Below are 14227 nucleotides of genomic sequence, written 5' to 3' on the forward strand. Positions count from 1 at the left end.
CTCATCTTTACCTGTACTACTACTACTACTACACCCCTTATCCACTATACCTCCACTACTAAACACACAAAGAAGATCTCCTATACTATATGGGGGCCCAGAATGGCACACAGGGAGCTTGTCTACTACAGGGGAGCACTGTTACAGTGAGAAGCAATACAGTTGTCTCAAATGTCATTAAAATAGTATCTGATGCTGCAAGGACAAAACTATTCTGTTTATTTAGCAAAAAGGAAAGAAAAAAAAAAAAAAAAAAAAAAAAAAAAAAAAAATCGAGATTTAAATCGAGAATCGTCCAAAATTTAAAAAAAAAAAAAAATCGAGATTTTATTTTTTGGCCATATCACCCAGCTCTAGTCTGTAGTTTAATTTAGCCAGTCACAATCGTGAAAATATAAACCCATTTGAACAACAATTTATCATTTGACCAACAGTCCATCAGAGGATTCAAACCCAAGACTCCTGGCTCTCAAGCCAAACACCAGACCACTACACTACATTAGCGTTGACATTTAGAAACAATATCAGTTGTGATGTTAAATGTAAGAATTCTAAAAATGGTTGTAGGATTGTAATGTTTTTATCTTTGATCTATTTATGTTTTAGATCATGTTTTATATTTTAATGTGTATAACAGCTTATATATGCTATATGCCAGAAGACTATAAGATTAATTTGTTTGTTTTACTGCATGTGATAGTTTTTACACTGGAGCCAATCAGGGCTCACTTCACAAATTGTTTTTCCCACCATTTTACCTATTTAAACCCCACTGTGTGTACATTTTTTATGGATCTGATGAAGAGAAGGTTCTTGAAACGCGTAATCCATACGGGTTTACCCGTCATGCGGCCGTTAAGTGTAAACAGAGAGGGCTCCCGGCGTGAGTCCTCTCTGCAGCCCGCGGGTCCCGGTTGCTACGTGCAGCCAGGGACCGCGGGTATTAGCCGCCGCGGCCGGCTAATTAACTATTCAAATGCAGCTGTCAAAGCTGACAGCTGCATTTGAATAGCAGCTGTGCCCCCTGTCCCTGGTGTCTAGTGGGGGATCTCCCCCCCGCGATGCGATCGCGGAGGGGAGATCACTTGTACTGAGTCGGCCGGGGCTCAGCATCGCTCCGACGCTGTTCCCGCCTCGGCAATCTATTCACATGGTCTGCAGCAGACCATTATAATAGAGCACCGATCTGATGGATCATTACTCTATTATATACACAGGATTGATCTCAATGGGAGGTCAGTTCTGTGTATATAGAAGTCCCCCAGGGGGCTTCATATTACTGTAAGTGAAAGTAAAAAAAAGTGTTTTTATTAATAAAAAATCCCCTCCCCTAATAAAAGTTTGAATCACCCCCCTTTTCCCATTTTACAAATAAAAAAATAAACATGTTTGCTATAGCCGCGTGCGTAATCGCCCGAACTATTAATCACATTCCTGATCTCGCACGGTAAACGGCGTAAGCGCAAAAAAATCCCAAAGTGCAAAATTGCACATTTTTGGTCGCATCAAATCCAGAAAAATTGTAATAAAAAGTGATCAAAAAGTCGTATATGCGCAATCAAGGTACCGATAGAAAGTAAACATCATGGCGCAAAAAATTACACCTCACACAGCCCCATACACCAAAGGATAAAAGCGCTATAAGCCTGGGAATGGAGCGATTTTAAGGAACGTATATTTGTTAACAATGGTTTGAATTTTTTACAGGCCATCAGATAATATAAAAGTTATACATGTTACATATCGTTGTAATCGTAACGACTTGAGGAACATATATAACAAGTACGTTTTTCCATAGGACACACGGCGTAAAAATGAAGCCCTCCCAAAGAAAAATAATTGCATTTTTTTTTTTTTTTTCAATTTCACTGCGCATATAATTTTTTCTGGTTTCGCAGCATAGTTTATAGAAAAATTCAGCCAGTCATTGCGAAGTACAATTAGTGACGCAAAAAATAAGGGCTCATGTGGGTCTATAGGTGTAAAAATGCAAGTGCAATGGCCTTTTATACACAAGGAGGAAAAAAAAGAAAACACAAAAACGAAAGTTAGCCCGGTCCTTAAGGGGTTAAGAAATCTTGCTCGTTTATCGAGTTACAACTTTTAAAAGTCTTGTCTTGCAAAAAGTTCATACTTTGTTAAATAAGGGCAGTCATGGAGGCAGACCACGCAACTGTTATGGAGCCCGGGTGCCCCCTCCTGCGTCCAAAGCTGCTGGAGAGACGTCTTATGTTAAAATTACCAGTAACTAAGGTTAAAAACTGAGCTCAAGAACAAGAGGACACAGTAAGAGGTTATCTGGGGGAAAGATCAGAAGCAATGTGAGAAAATATTACTTTACTGAAAGAGTAGTAGATGCTTGGAACAAACTTCCAGCAGATGTGGTTGGTAAATCTACAATAACAGAATGTAAACCTGCCTGGGATAAACATATATCTATCCTAAGATAATAGGAATTGAAATACTTAAAGGGCAGACTAGATGGAACAGGTGGTCTTTTTCTGGTAACAATCTTCTATGTTTCTAAAGTAAAGGGGTTATACTAGTTACTGTTTCCCAGAAAACATAACACTGTTAACAAGAGTAAAGTCCTTACCCTTTTGCAGCATTTTTTTCACTTTTGCATAGTTTCCACATTGTATGTACGTTTGGAGATGTTTTTCAGGAACACAGGTTTTCACTGAACCGATCTGTACTGGATATGGTGGTAACCTAATCTTTGAGGAGGACATGGTTCTGCAAGAGAAGAAAACAACACTTATTTGTACCAAATAACACCAGGAATTTGTGTGGTCCAGGGGGCTCTGCACAGTATCGCTCACAAGCTCAGGCCAGATGGCTGCCCCCATAATCATGAGCAGAAAATAGAATAAAAATTCTACAAATCGGAAAATATATACAGCGGTCCCTCAAGATACAATGGCCTTGGGTTACATTATTTTCTGGTCCAGAAAAGACCACTGTACAGTAACCTTAAAGTGACACTGTCACCCCCTTTTTGCATTCTGACTTCTCTACACAGGTGTAATGGGTAAATTAGGCAGTTTTCATACCTTATTTTATATCATACATCATGGTGCTTGTTCAAGTAAAAAGTCATCTTTTATCAACTTCAAATTGTGGTAAGTGGGCGGGACTTCACATCAACAGCGCCACCGTTGGCCCCATACCTCCGTGACGTCATCGGCACATAGGCCCCGCCAACAGTGGCGCTGTTGCTGTGAAGCCCCGCCCACTTAGCGCAATCTGCAGTTGATAAAAGATCAATTTTTACGACGTATGATATAAAATGAGGTATGAAAACTGCTAAATTTACCCATTACACCTGTGTAGGGAAGTCAGAATGCAAGAAGGAGGTGACAGTGTCCATAATGAACATACAATGCTACAGACAGTGTGGATCCATGGTATGAATCAATGGCTAAAACTCCTGTATTACTGACAGTCATGCACTGGCTGTCTAGTAGCACATTTCAACAGTAAGGTGCAGGAAAGTATCTTCTGTACCACTCTTTCATTTCACTAGGACGAGCTTCTTCTTTGGGCACCGGGTGAAGCCAGTTCCATGTTTCTGCCTGTAAATTGTGTGTGTTGTACAGGACCGTGAAGATGCTCACTGCACTTTTTGACAGCAGCTCCCTGTGTACCTCATAGAGCTAAAATCATACTCCTGTCTTCCAGGCTGGGCTGCCCTTTTCTTTTTTTGCAGAAATCGATAGTACAGGTGATTTTAAGAAACTTTGTAATTGGGTTTGTTAGGCAAATATGCCATTATCTGCATTCAGAAAGCCTTTTCCCAGGTCCCCCCCTCCCTCCTCTCTCTCATTCACTGCTGATTATCATGAAGTCACGTCTTGATGCATCAGACATGCCCCTTTCTGTTCTATGGAGAGGGCAGGGGGAGCAGGAAAGAGGAAGATTAGTCGCCAGCAGAGAGCAGAGAACAAAGGATTACACAGTGGGACCTGTGTGAAAGCCGGTATTCAGAGGTCAGAGCTGATATAGATAGCCCTGTGATGTAGCTGTAAATTAACTCTTTGTTGTCCTGTTTTGGTGTCTCATCTCCCTCCACCCCTCCCCTCTCCATATGAGAACCATGAAGACAGGGGGGGGGGGGGGGGGGGGGAAGAGCTTCAAACTGCTTTTTTATGATAAAAACGCATTTTACAGCTAATAAACCCAATTACAAAGTTTCTTAAAATCGCCTGTACTATTGACTTCTGCCAAAAAAATTTAAACGACAGTGACACTTTAAGGGTGCGTTCACACCTACCGCATCCGCAGCTTATTTTTCCGCGGAAATTCGCAGGTCTGGTAGTGCAGATTTCAACCTGCGAGAAATCCGCATATGTGTGCGTTTTGCGGTTTTTCTGCAGCAAGTTTATTGCAACTGAAATGTCCGTTTAGAATGAGAGACATTTTAAACTGACATTTCAGTTGCGATAAACTTGCTGCAGAAAAAACGCAAAACGCACACATATGCGGATTTCTCGCAGGTTGAAATCTGCACTACCAGACCTGCGGATTTCCGCAGAAAAATAAGCTGCGGATGCGGTAGGTGTGAACGCACCCTAAAGGTTTATTTCACCTTAAATAAGGGCAGTATAAACTAGTGACAGAAATACTGAACAGATTGGTGTATAATGTACATCATTCTGTTCAGCCGGTCTCCTAATATCCAGAATAGGACCATCCTCCCCGCAGCTGCTGATTGACAGTTGACTTGCTATACACAGCATAGATAACTGCCATTCAGGAGCTGGTGGGTGGAGTTTTCCACTTCTTATGAATAACGAGGACTACTGGGCTCGTGCACATAATGGAGAGGACTACTTATTGTCCATGTTATTCAGGAGGAGATCTCCGAATCAGCTGCACAGAACAATGTAAGTGATACATCATTCTGTTCAGCTTCTCTGTCACTAGGTTATAGTACACTTAGATAGGTCAGCATAGGTGACCTCACCTGCCGCACATGCACTCTGAACTGTTCTACTGGTGCCTCAAACTGCCACTTGTGCATTTTGCTGTGTGACAAAGAAACATGCATCAGGCAGGGCCATGGGGCTCCTTGTTTGGTGACTACCTAATTACTGGCAGTGCGGCACACAACAGTTACTGCCATTTTGCCCAGGAAACCTCTATGAGGCATTATTCATCTTTTCCATTGATCTGTGGCGGTGCCCTTCTATATTGTCGCTACTAAGCTTGGTTGTATAAATCATAACTCACTTTTACAGACCCCTTTCCATAAACATTCATCTATGTGTTTTTACTATTGGTGCAATCTGCACCATTTCTGACCTACACAATGCCATATGTTTTCTATTAGGGCTGAGCAGATTTACAGTAATAGTAGGAGCAAAGAGCTTCGCTAGGCTCGGCAGTAGACTTATCAGCCAGCTGCCTTTCAACTCTGTGCCCCTCCACTTTGGGGCACTGGAAAAGCTGGATCCAGTCCTGGGAAACTAGGAGAGGCGCGGCACCCAGAGTGGAACAGCACAGAGTTCAAAGGCAGCTGGCTGATAAGTTGACTGCGGAGTAGAGATGAGCGAACCGGGTTCGGGTCCACCCGAACTTTCAGCATTTGATTAGCGGTGGCTGCTGAAGTTGGATAAAGCCCTAAGGCTATGTGGAAAACATGGATATAGTCATTGGCTGTATCCATGTTTTCCAGACAACCTTAGAGCTTTATCCAAGTTCAGTAGCCCCAGCTAATCAAATGCCGATCGTTCGGGTTCGGATGGACTCGAACCCGAACTCGGTTCGCTCATCTCTACTGCCGAGCCTAGCGAAACGCTTCACTACTACTGTAAATTCGCTCATCCCTATTTTCTATACATCTGTCTTGTAGCCTCTATGATAAGGTTACGCTGCCCCAGCAAAATAAGCTGGACTATACAGCGATTTCTGGGGACGAAAGGTTTCTGTGAAAAAAAAAAAAATGCCATGTCTTTCTGCGTGATCATGCATGTCCCCCATTTATGCAAGTGAATGGGGTCACATTGTGTGACCCACAAGGGTTGATGCCCACAAACCAGAAACAAAAATCCATCTAGAATTAAATTCTTGTGACTGCAGGGTCACGACCACTTGTGGATCACAACGTGATCCTATTCACTAGCATGAGCGATGGAGTCGCACAATCACATAGTGCAATGCAGTCGTTTCTATTCACATGGCAATGTTCTCCAATCTGCAGCTCTCCAGCTGTTTAAAACTACAAACCCCCGGATGCCAGGTAAATTTGTTTTGCAGCGGCCGGAGAGCCACAGAATGGGGATAGCTAAGGGTACTAGAGATGAGCGAACCGGGTTCGGGTCGATCCGAACCTGAACGTTCGGCATTTGATTAGTGGTGGCTGCTGAACTTGGATAAATCTGGAAAACATGGATACAGCCAATGACTATATCCATGTTTTCCACATAGCCTTAGAGCTTTATCCAAGTTCAGCAGCCACCGCTAATCAAATGCTGAAAGTTCGGGCTCGGATCGACTCGAGCATGCCCGAGGTTCGCTCATCTCTAAAGGGTACGTTCACACTGAGGAAATGAGGCGGAAATTCCAAGCAGAATCCCCGCAAAGGACTCCACTCAGAATTCCACCTGCCTCAGTATTTTAAAGATAGGGCGTCTCCACTGAAAGAACTGACACGTCAACTCTTTCAGCGGAGAGCCACAGAGAGTGGGGGCCGCCCTATACTTATCATTGAAACACTATGGGAGAGATTTATCAAAGGGTGCAAAATTTAGACTGGTGCATACTGCCCACAGCAACCAATCACAGCTCAGCTTTCCTTTCAGCACTGCCTAAAGCTGAGCTGTGATTGGTTGCTGTGGTTAGTTTGCACCAGTCTAAATTTTACACCCTTTGATAAATCTCCCCCTAAGGGTATGTTCAAATGTAAATGTGGCGGAATTCTGCAACGGAATTGACATGTCAATTCTTTACACGGAGAGTGGCGGCAGGAGGCACATGAGCCCTCTCATGAACAGGCTATGGCACACTGAGGCAGGTGGGATTCTGCGGCGCCACTTAATTCCGCCACATTTACTCATTGTTAATATACCCTAAGGGCCCTACTACATCAACAAATTATCTGACAGATTTTTTTAAGCCAAAGCCAGGAATGGATTTGAAAAGAAGAGAAATCTCAGTCTTTCCTTTATCACTTGTTCTGTTTATAGTCCATTCCTGGCTAAAAAAAATCTGTCAGATAATCTGTTGGTGTAATAGGGCCTTAAGGCAGGCGGAAATCTAAGAAGTCTGGGCGGGGATTCCGTTTGGAATTTCCACTTCATTTCATTAAAGTAAACGTACCCAAAGGCTATGTTCACAGTGTTGTTTTCAAGAAAATAACAGATGCTGATTGAAATGAAATCAGTGTCTCTTCTTTTCTGCAGGGGTGGCATTGACTGAATTCAATGCAATGCCATCCGCTGTGCTCCGACATTGTTATTTTAAAGGGGATAAAAAATTATTCACAGAACAACACACATTACAAAGTTATACAACTTTGTTATGTCTGTGAATGGCCCCCTTCCCCGTGTCCCACCACCCCCACCCGTGTACCCGGAAGTGTAGTGCATTATACATACCCGATCCGTGCTGACACGCGTCCGCCATCTTGTGCCAAACTTCATCTTCGGCCGGCCAGCTCGAACACCTCCGTTCTTCCTGAGTGCCGGCCGCGTCATCAGCTGCTCAGCCGCGATTGGCTGAGCATAACTGTGCTCGGCCAATCGCGGCTCAGCGGCTGATGACGCGGCCGGCACTCGGGAAGATCGGAGGTGTTCAGGCCGGCCGGTGATGAAGTTTGGCACAAGATGGCGGACGCGTGTCGGCACGGATCAGGTATGTATAATGCACCACACTTCCGGGTACACGGGTGGGGGTGGTGGGACACGGGGAAGGGGGCCATTCACAGACATAACATACATTACAAAGTTGTATAACTTTGTAATGTGTGTTATTCTGTGAATAATTTTTTACCGCCGCACTACCCCTTTAATGCCGGTTCTTTAGAACGGATGTTAAAATAACAAACGTATATTATTTCTGAATGCTGTTCGGCTAACAGCCTCCAGAAACAGAAGTTGTTCACACAATGTAAAGTATGGCAGGCCGTACTTTACATTGTAGTGAATGGTTAATTGATTTGCGGGCCCACCTGACGGTGTCAGCAATTCATCTGTGAAAAAATAATGTTCCTGCACCCAATACAATAGTATCGGCTGCAGGAACTTGCCGAACACCACCCGGCATTGCTGTTATACGATGTGTGAACATAGCCTAACAGCGTTATCGCAACAGCGTCATCGCAACAGTTCAGGGGCAAGATCGCCATCTTATAGTCAGATTTTTATCACCCATAGCAACCAATCACAGCTCAGCTTTCATTTTACCAGCGAAATATTAAAAATGAAAGCTTAGCTGACTGGTTACTATGGCAACAGAGGCTCGTAGAAAGAGGCAGCATGGTAAATTCCCCCACATGGTGCGCAGTAGAATGAAGGTGGAGGGAACAAGGACTATACCGAACACCCTAGAGGCCCGCAGGGCAGGATACGGGTCACCCGAGTCTCAGCCCTGAGACCCTCACTGAACACCAAGCACACGAGCCGCGAGCCGCTACCACTACCTATCTCCTCCTGCGAGGGGCGGGGCTATACCACGTGACAATCGCAGTGCACGCACCCGTGGCTAGTCACAACATACAGCCGGCGCCATTTTCTTGTAGACCAAACGTGGCACGCATGTTATACACGTTAGGGGGCGCTCTTCATTATATGCTAAAACAGGCTGACTTAATTGTAACAGCAATTAGTATAGTCCACACGTCAGGTGCAATATATGGTATTGAAACATTTCACTTCTTGTTTAGCCTAGATGTATAGGTGTAAAACCGGGCAACCTATGGAAGTGAAATTCACGCGTTGTGCCAGCAGGTGGCGCTCTAGTCGTAGGGAAAGTATGGGCTGCAATAGGCAGCATGTTTAGCACCGCCGCACGCCTCGTCTTCCCGCCAGCGGACCGGTACTGAGGGGCGGCGGATGAGCCTGACGGGGTGACCGCCCCGGGCGCTGCCCACATGCAGCGAGAAGTTGGCAGCTTTCCTTTGGCGCCTCCCGTAAGAGCCAGACTGATCGCTGCCGGCTTCCATACCGCGCAGGACGTGGCAGATGTGAGAGCCAGTGACCTGGCCAGAGGTAACCGATCTGTGCCGGCACCGGTCCGCTATACGGAGCCTACCTGAGCAATTATAACTTTATACAGACTGGTGTGATTGTAGCCCCGCCCACTCAGCGCCTATTGGAGGCCATTCTGTAGCTCCTCCCACTCTAGTTCTCTGAAACTTTCTTAAAGGGATATTACAGGGAGGAATCTTTTTCTAAATAATAATTCTTCCTTGCCTGATGTAAAAATGAAAATAAATAAAACAACCTATACTCATTCCCTGCCCCTTCCCTCCGTTCTGACAGAAGTCAGTCCTTTGTGACACAAGGAAACACCCCTCAGCCAGTCATTGGTAGTTGCAGGACCCGCTCCTGCCTGTGATTGGCTGAGCAGGTAATTCCTTCTACTGACACATGGAAGTGCTGTGCTGTGGGACCTAGATCCATCACAACACCGGAGGGGAGGGGTTTTATTTTTTATATTTGCTTGAGCACAGTTATTTAGAAAAAAAATACCTCCTAGAATACCCCTTTAAAGTCTGACTACTATGAAAATACTTATGTGGGTCTGTTCCACTTTGAAAATATATTTGGCCTGTCCCTAAAGGTGTTCCTACCACTTATTATGTGCCCCGTGGCATGGAGAAACACAACTGCATACTGAGAATACAGAAGACTAGCATACAGAGCCCAGCAAATGTTACAGGGTACTGCTAGAGTAGGACCCAGGCACAATACTTGCTGAGCATAGTCGCAGTATGTGTCTCCATGCCCATTGTCACATCAGGTTGAATAATATGTATGGTGGAACACTTTGCCCTTCATGTTACACAGTGTAGTAGCCGGAGCTGCATTCACAATTCTGCTCGCTATTGGAAATTGTTTATCATGAGTCAAGTGACATTTTCCTGATTGTTTACCTCATCGCTGCAGGGTTGCGACGTTATTCTCAGCCATTAGCTAGGAAACACAAGCAATAGTAGACAGATCAAGTAATCTCACCTTCTCCTGTGACACTGTGGCATATCCAGGAGGCTTCATGAGTCCAGCGGCAGCAAGCCCCAATCCCAGGAAAGCACATTGATTCTAACGGAGCCGCGTCATGGAGGGGCGGGGGATTCCTCCCACTGGGGGCGGCCCGGCCCGCCTGTAGTGCCTCAGCCCCGGCCCGGTACCCGTGGATAGAACAGCGCTGTACACGGGAAACAAGCCACGGTTCAAAAAATGGATCTATCCGTGGGTCATGTTAAAGCGAATGTACCTGATGGTACATTCGCTTTAAAGCTCCCAGGCCCTACCTGACAGGTGCTGACAGTGTGCTGTAGCCGGTAGTCCCCTAGTAAGCATGGTACTTTTTGGTAATATGTCCATGCAGTGGATTATGCACAATCCTACTGTAAGGGTGCCCTCACATAGGATGTATCGCAGCAGAAATCTTACTGCCAGTCTTGCAGCGATATCCACTCCGATCTAAGGTCCTGGCAGTTCCCTGTGAATACATACTTGCTTCTACTCTCCTGCTCAGCCAATCAGTGGCTGCGGCTAAGGAGCCGGCAAGCAGACACGAGCAACGGAATCCACTGGAGATTTATCTGACAGATTTTGGAAGCCAAAGCCAGGGATGGATTTGAGAAGTGGAGAAATCTCAGTCTTTGCTTTTTGACCTGTTCTCTGTTTATAGTCTGTTCCTGGCTTTGGCTTCAAAAATCTGTCAGATAAATCTCTCTGTGTAAACGCAACCTAGAAGAAACACTCAGATTAAGTTGAATCTCTTCTCCCTAATGTGTTGGAGCTGTGGTCTAGGGGTAACTCACCTGTCTTGGGACCTGCCAGCAGTTCATTCTTTGGTTCAAATCCCCTGAAGAAAATATAAATATAAATGTTCTCATTATTGTATAATTTTTAAGGCTATGTTCACACACAGTATTTTGCAACTAAAACCTGGAGTGGATTGAAAACACAGTAAGGCTGGAAACACACATACCGTATATGCAGCAGATTTCACACTGCAAGTTCGCAGCTAAATCACCTGCGGATACTATCACTGTCAGCTTCAATGTGATTCCATATGTTAATGCCGGCCCCCTTACCGGCATCTGAGGCTCCCACTGCACCAAATTTATTATGTGTTTTGTGTAGTGTACGTTTTTGAATTTTTAGGTATATTTATAATTTACCACTGAAAGGTTGTAAAAGTTTTGCAAGATCCCTTCCTTTTACCACCAAACGTTAAAGGACAACTCCGGGCAAAACATATTTTTTAATATGGTATTACATAAGGAAAGTTAGACAAATTCCTAATGTACATTAATTATGGGAAATGCACATATACTGCTATTTTCCTTAATTTAGTAGAACAGACAGGCTTCAGATTCTGTAAGAAAAAGTGACGTCACGAATCAGTTGTAATTCCTATGGAGTGTCCAGCAGGGGGCGCAGTATATGTAGAAGTCTATGGTACTGTATTGTATGTGCAACTATGTAATGTATCACAGGGACAAAGGGCAGAGAGGGACCAGGCTTACACCGGGAGAGAGGGAGATAGATGGCAACGAGCTGGGAGGGAGAGAGGTGCCCGTACATCTAACTACCTCCCCCCTGCTTGGTGTGTGAGACACATACACACAGTACTACTACTCTCATTATCTGCTCATAGTATGAGCAGATGATGGGGGAGTAGTACCAGACCAATCACCATAACCACCCCACATACATCCCTCCATCCAACACTCCCCCCCACCCACCAGCACCCCCGCCCCCCCTACCCAGCTGCGGCAGCCGCTGACGTCACACTTTTGAGAGTCACACTTACCCCCGGCAGATGATGAGAGCTGCCAGGGGTCACATCATGCAGCTCTCGGCAGGACGCTTATCTGTTGGAGGCAAGTGTGGCTCACATGAGTGCGGTGGCGGCAACTTTCCATAAGTAATAACATATTAAAAAAAACTTTTGGTCGGACTTCTCCTTTAAATTTGCCTTACAATTTTATCGCCCCCAAACTGTGAAATTTGTAGGGAAATATGTTTGATGTGGATGCTTTTGTTTGCTGCAGAAGCTGGAATATCAGAAGACAATGCTGTGGAAGTTTTGCAGATATTGAGAAGAGAGAATCGGAGTGGCACATTGATGACCCCGAAACACACAGCTTTGGCGCTACTAGAACAGGAACAAGCTCAAGCATCCATTGTAACATTCTGCTCAGCATTAGATGAGATGCTTGGTGGTGGTGTGCCATTGACTAAGGTTACAGAAATTTGTGGGCCGCCTGGTGTGGGAAAAACACAATTATGGTGAGCATGATTTTGAGTGGAAACTATATGACTGACTGCATAAGGCTGCAAACACACACTGGTTATTTTGGAAAAACTGACACTGCAGTTTTTGTGCCAAAACCAGAAGTGGATTCAAATGGGATGGACAATATAAAGGGAGGACTTGTACATTCTTTTTATGTTGGATCCTCTTCTGTTTTTGGCACAAAAACTAGTGGCAGTTTTCCCAGAATAAGCTGTGTGTGTGTTTGCAGCCTTAAAGGGCTGAAACATCAATAAATATTTAAAGGGGTAGTGCAGCGTTTTTCTATTAACACACATTACAAGGTTATATAGCTTTGTAATGTGTGTTAATAAGCGGTCTGGCCCCGTTCCCCCCTTTCTCATCCCCAAACACCCCCCCCCCCCCCCCCATACCAAATCACTGTTGACCCCGTTCTCTTCTCCCGGGTGCCGTCTTCGATCAATGTTGTCACTGCAGGGGCGGTCCTGGTCTCCTTCCTCTTCGCTGTCTTCCACAGCAGTGAATGGGAAAGAAAAGGCTGCTGGTGCACATGCACACCAGCAGCCTTTTCATTGGCTGGAGTGCATCATATGACTTCCAGCTTGCTCAGCCCTGATTGGCTTGCTGGAAGCCATGTGATGCGCTCCAGCCAACGAAAAGGCTGCCGGTGCACGTGCGCACCAGCAGCCTTTTCTTTCCCATTCACTGGACCTGGAAGGGAAATTCGAACGGCGATCGTCACCAGTGGGATGGTAAGTATATTTTTTGTGTATGTCTTTGTTTTGTTTTTTTTTTGGGGGGGGGGGCCTGGGTGGCGCCGCACTACCCCTTTAAGTGGTTTTAGGGGAAAAGGAATATTTTGAAATGCAGTAGAGGTGTAATAAGATTACAAAAAGGCATACTGCTCTAGAATGCCCTCCACACTGATTTTTTTTTTTTTTATTGAAAATAACATTATTACCAGTTGGTACAAGTCATTGTCAAAACATACATACATGTACTGCGACACAGCGCAGGCCGAAAAGCATCGCCAAAACAATATACATACTTAACGTGATAGTAAAACATACAGCACAGGCTTCCTATGCTATACATCATATCACACGCTACACTAACATTTCTGCACACCTTATCCTAAAAAACAAACAATAAAGCATTTCAGACAGTGATTGGGTAAGGGGGGACGGAAGGAGAGGGTTACGAGGGGAAATCAAGGAGAGGGGTATCAATCCTCTTCTTCCTGGTCCGATAAGGCCTCTGGGGTTGCCTTATTGCCATAATTCCCAGGGAACAGACCATACACACATGACACCCAGCTTATCCTCACATGGCAGCTACATCTCATATATGAAAGTGAATGACCTTCACTATTAGTTTTTTGAAAGTTGATCGTGATCCCATCTAGAAAGTGGGGGCCTGTATACATTTAGACCCAGGTTATAGTCATTGTATTTCTTTTGGTTCTAATCCATTGTTGTTTTTTCAGCATGCAGCTTGCCGTTGATGTACAAATCCCAGAGTGCTTTGGGGGTGTCGATGGTGAAACTGTGTACATTGATACAGAGAACAGCTTTCTACTGGACAGATTGGTGGATATTGCCAATGCTTGTGTTCTGCACTGTGATCTTATAACACAGGCTCATAAACAAGATGGTATGTATGGGGGGAAATTATCAATTCTAGAGAAAGGACCAGAAATAAAACATGGACAATGAGGACATCTCAGAAACACACACTGAACATTCTGCCAGATTATACCTAAAACACCAATCAA

General features: G+C 44.7%; 2 protein-coding genes across 3 annotated transcripts in view; one reads left to right on the forward strand and one right to left on the reverse strand.

The window, feature by feature from the left end:
- The window catches only part of TEX14 (testis expressed 14, intercellular bridge forming factor), a 64069-nt gene extending 55397 nt beyond the window's left edge, over window positions 1–8672 (reverse strand). The window contains exons 1-2 of the mRNA XM_069972967.1: window positions 8642–8672; window positions 2597–2736 (exon numbers count right to left, since the gene is read on the reverse strand). Coding sequence (XP_069829068.1) covers window positions 2597–2732 — 136 coding nt within the window. The 5' untranslated portion in view covers window positions 2733–2736; window positions 8642–8672. The remainder of the gene's footprint in view (window positions 1–2596; window positions 2737–8641) is intronic.
- RAD51C (RAD51 paralog C) overlaps window positions 4747–14227 on the forward strand; it is a 38349-nt gene continuing 28868 nt past the window's right edge. Inside the window, exons 1-3 of one of the 2 annotated variants that reach the window (XM_069971219.1) lie at window positions 4747–4886; window positions 12230–12467; window positions 13940–14106. In XM_069971219.1, coding sequence (XP_069827320.1) covers window positions 12304–12467; window positions 13940–14106 — 331 coding nt within the window. In that variant the 5' untranslated portion in view covers window positions 4747–4886; window positions 12230–12303. Of the gene's footprint in view, window positions 4887–8713; window positions 9210–12229; window positions 12468–13939; window positions 14107–14227 lie in introns of those variants that run through there. The other variant, XM_069971218.1, reaches the window with a different exon arrangement.

This window comes from Dendropsophus ebraccatus, chromosome 5 (assembly GCF_027789765.1).
Source record: "Dendropsophus ebraccatus isolate aDenEbr1 chromosome 5, aDenEbr1.pat, whole genome shotgun sequence".
Classification (NCBI taxonomy): Eukaryota; Metazoa; Chordata; class Amphibia; order Anura; family Hylidae; genus Dendropsophus; species Dendropsophus ebraccatus.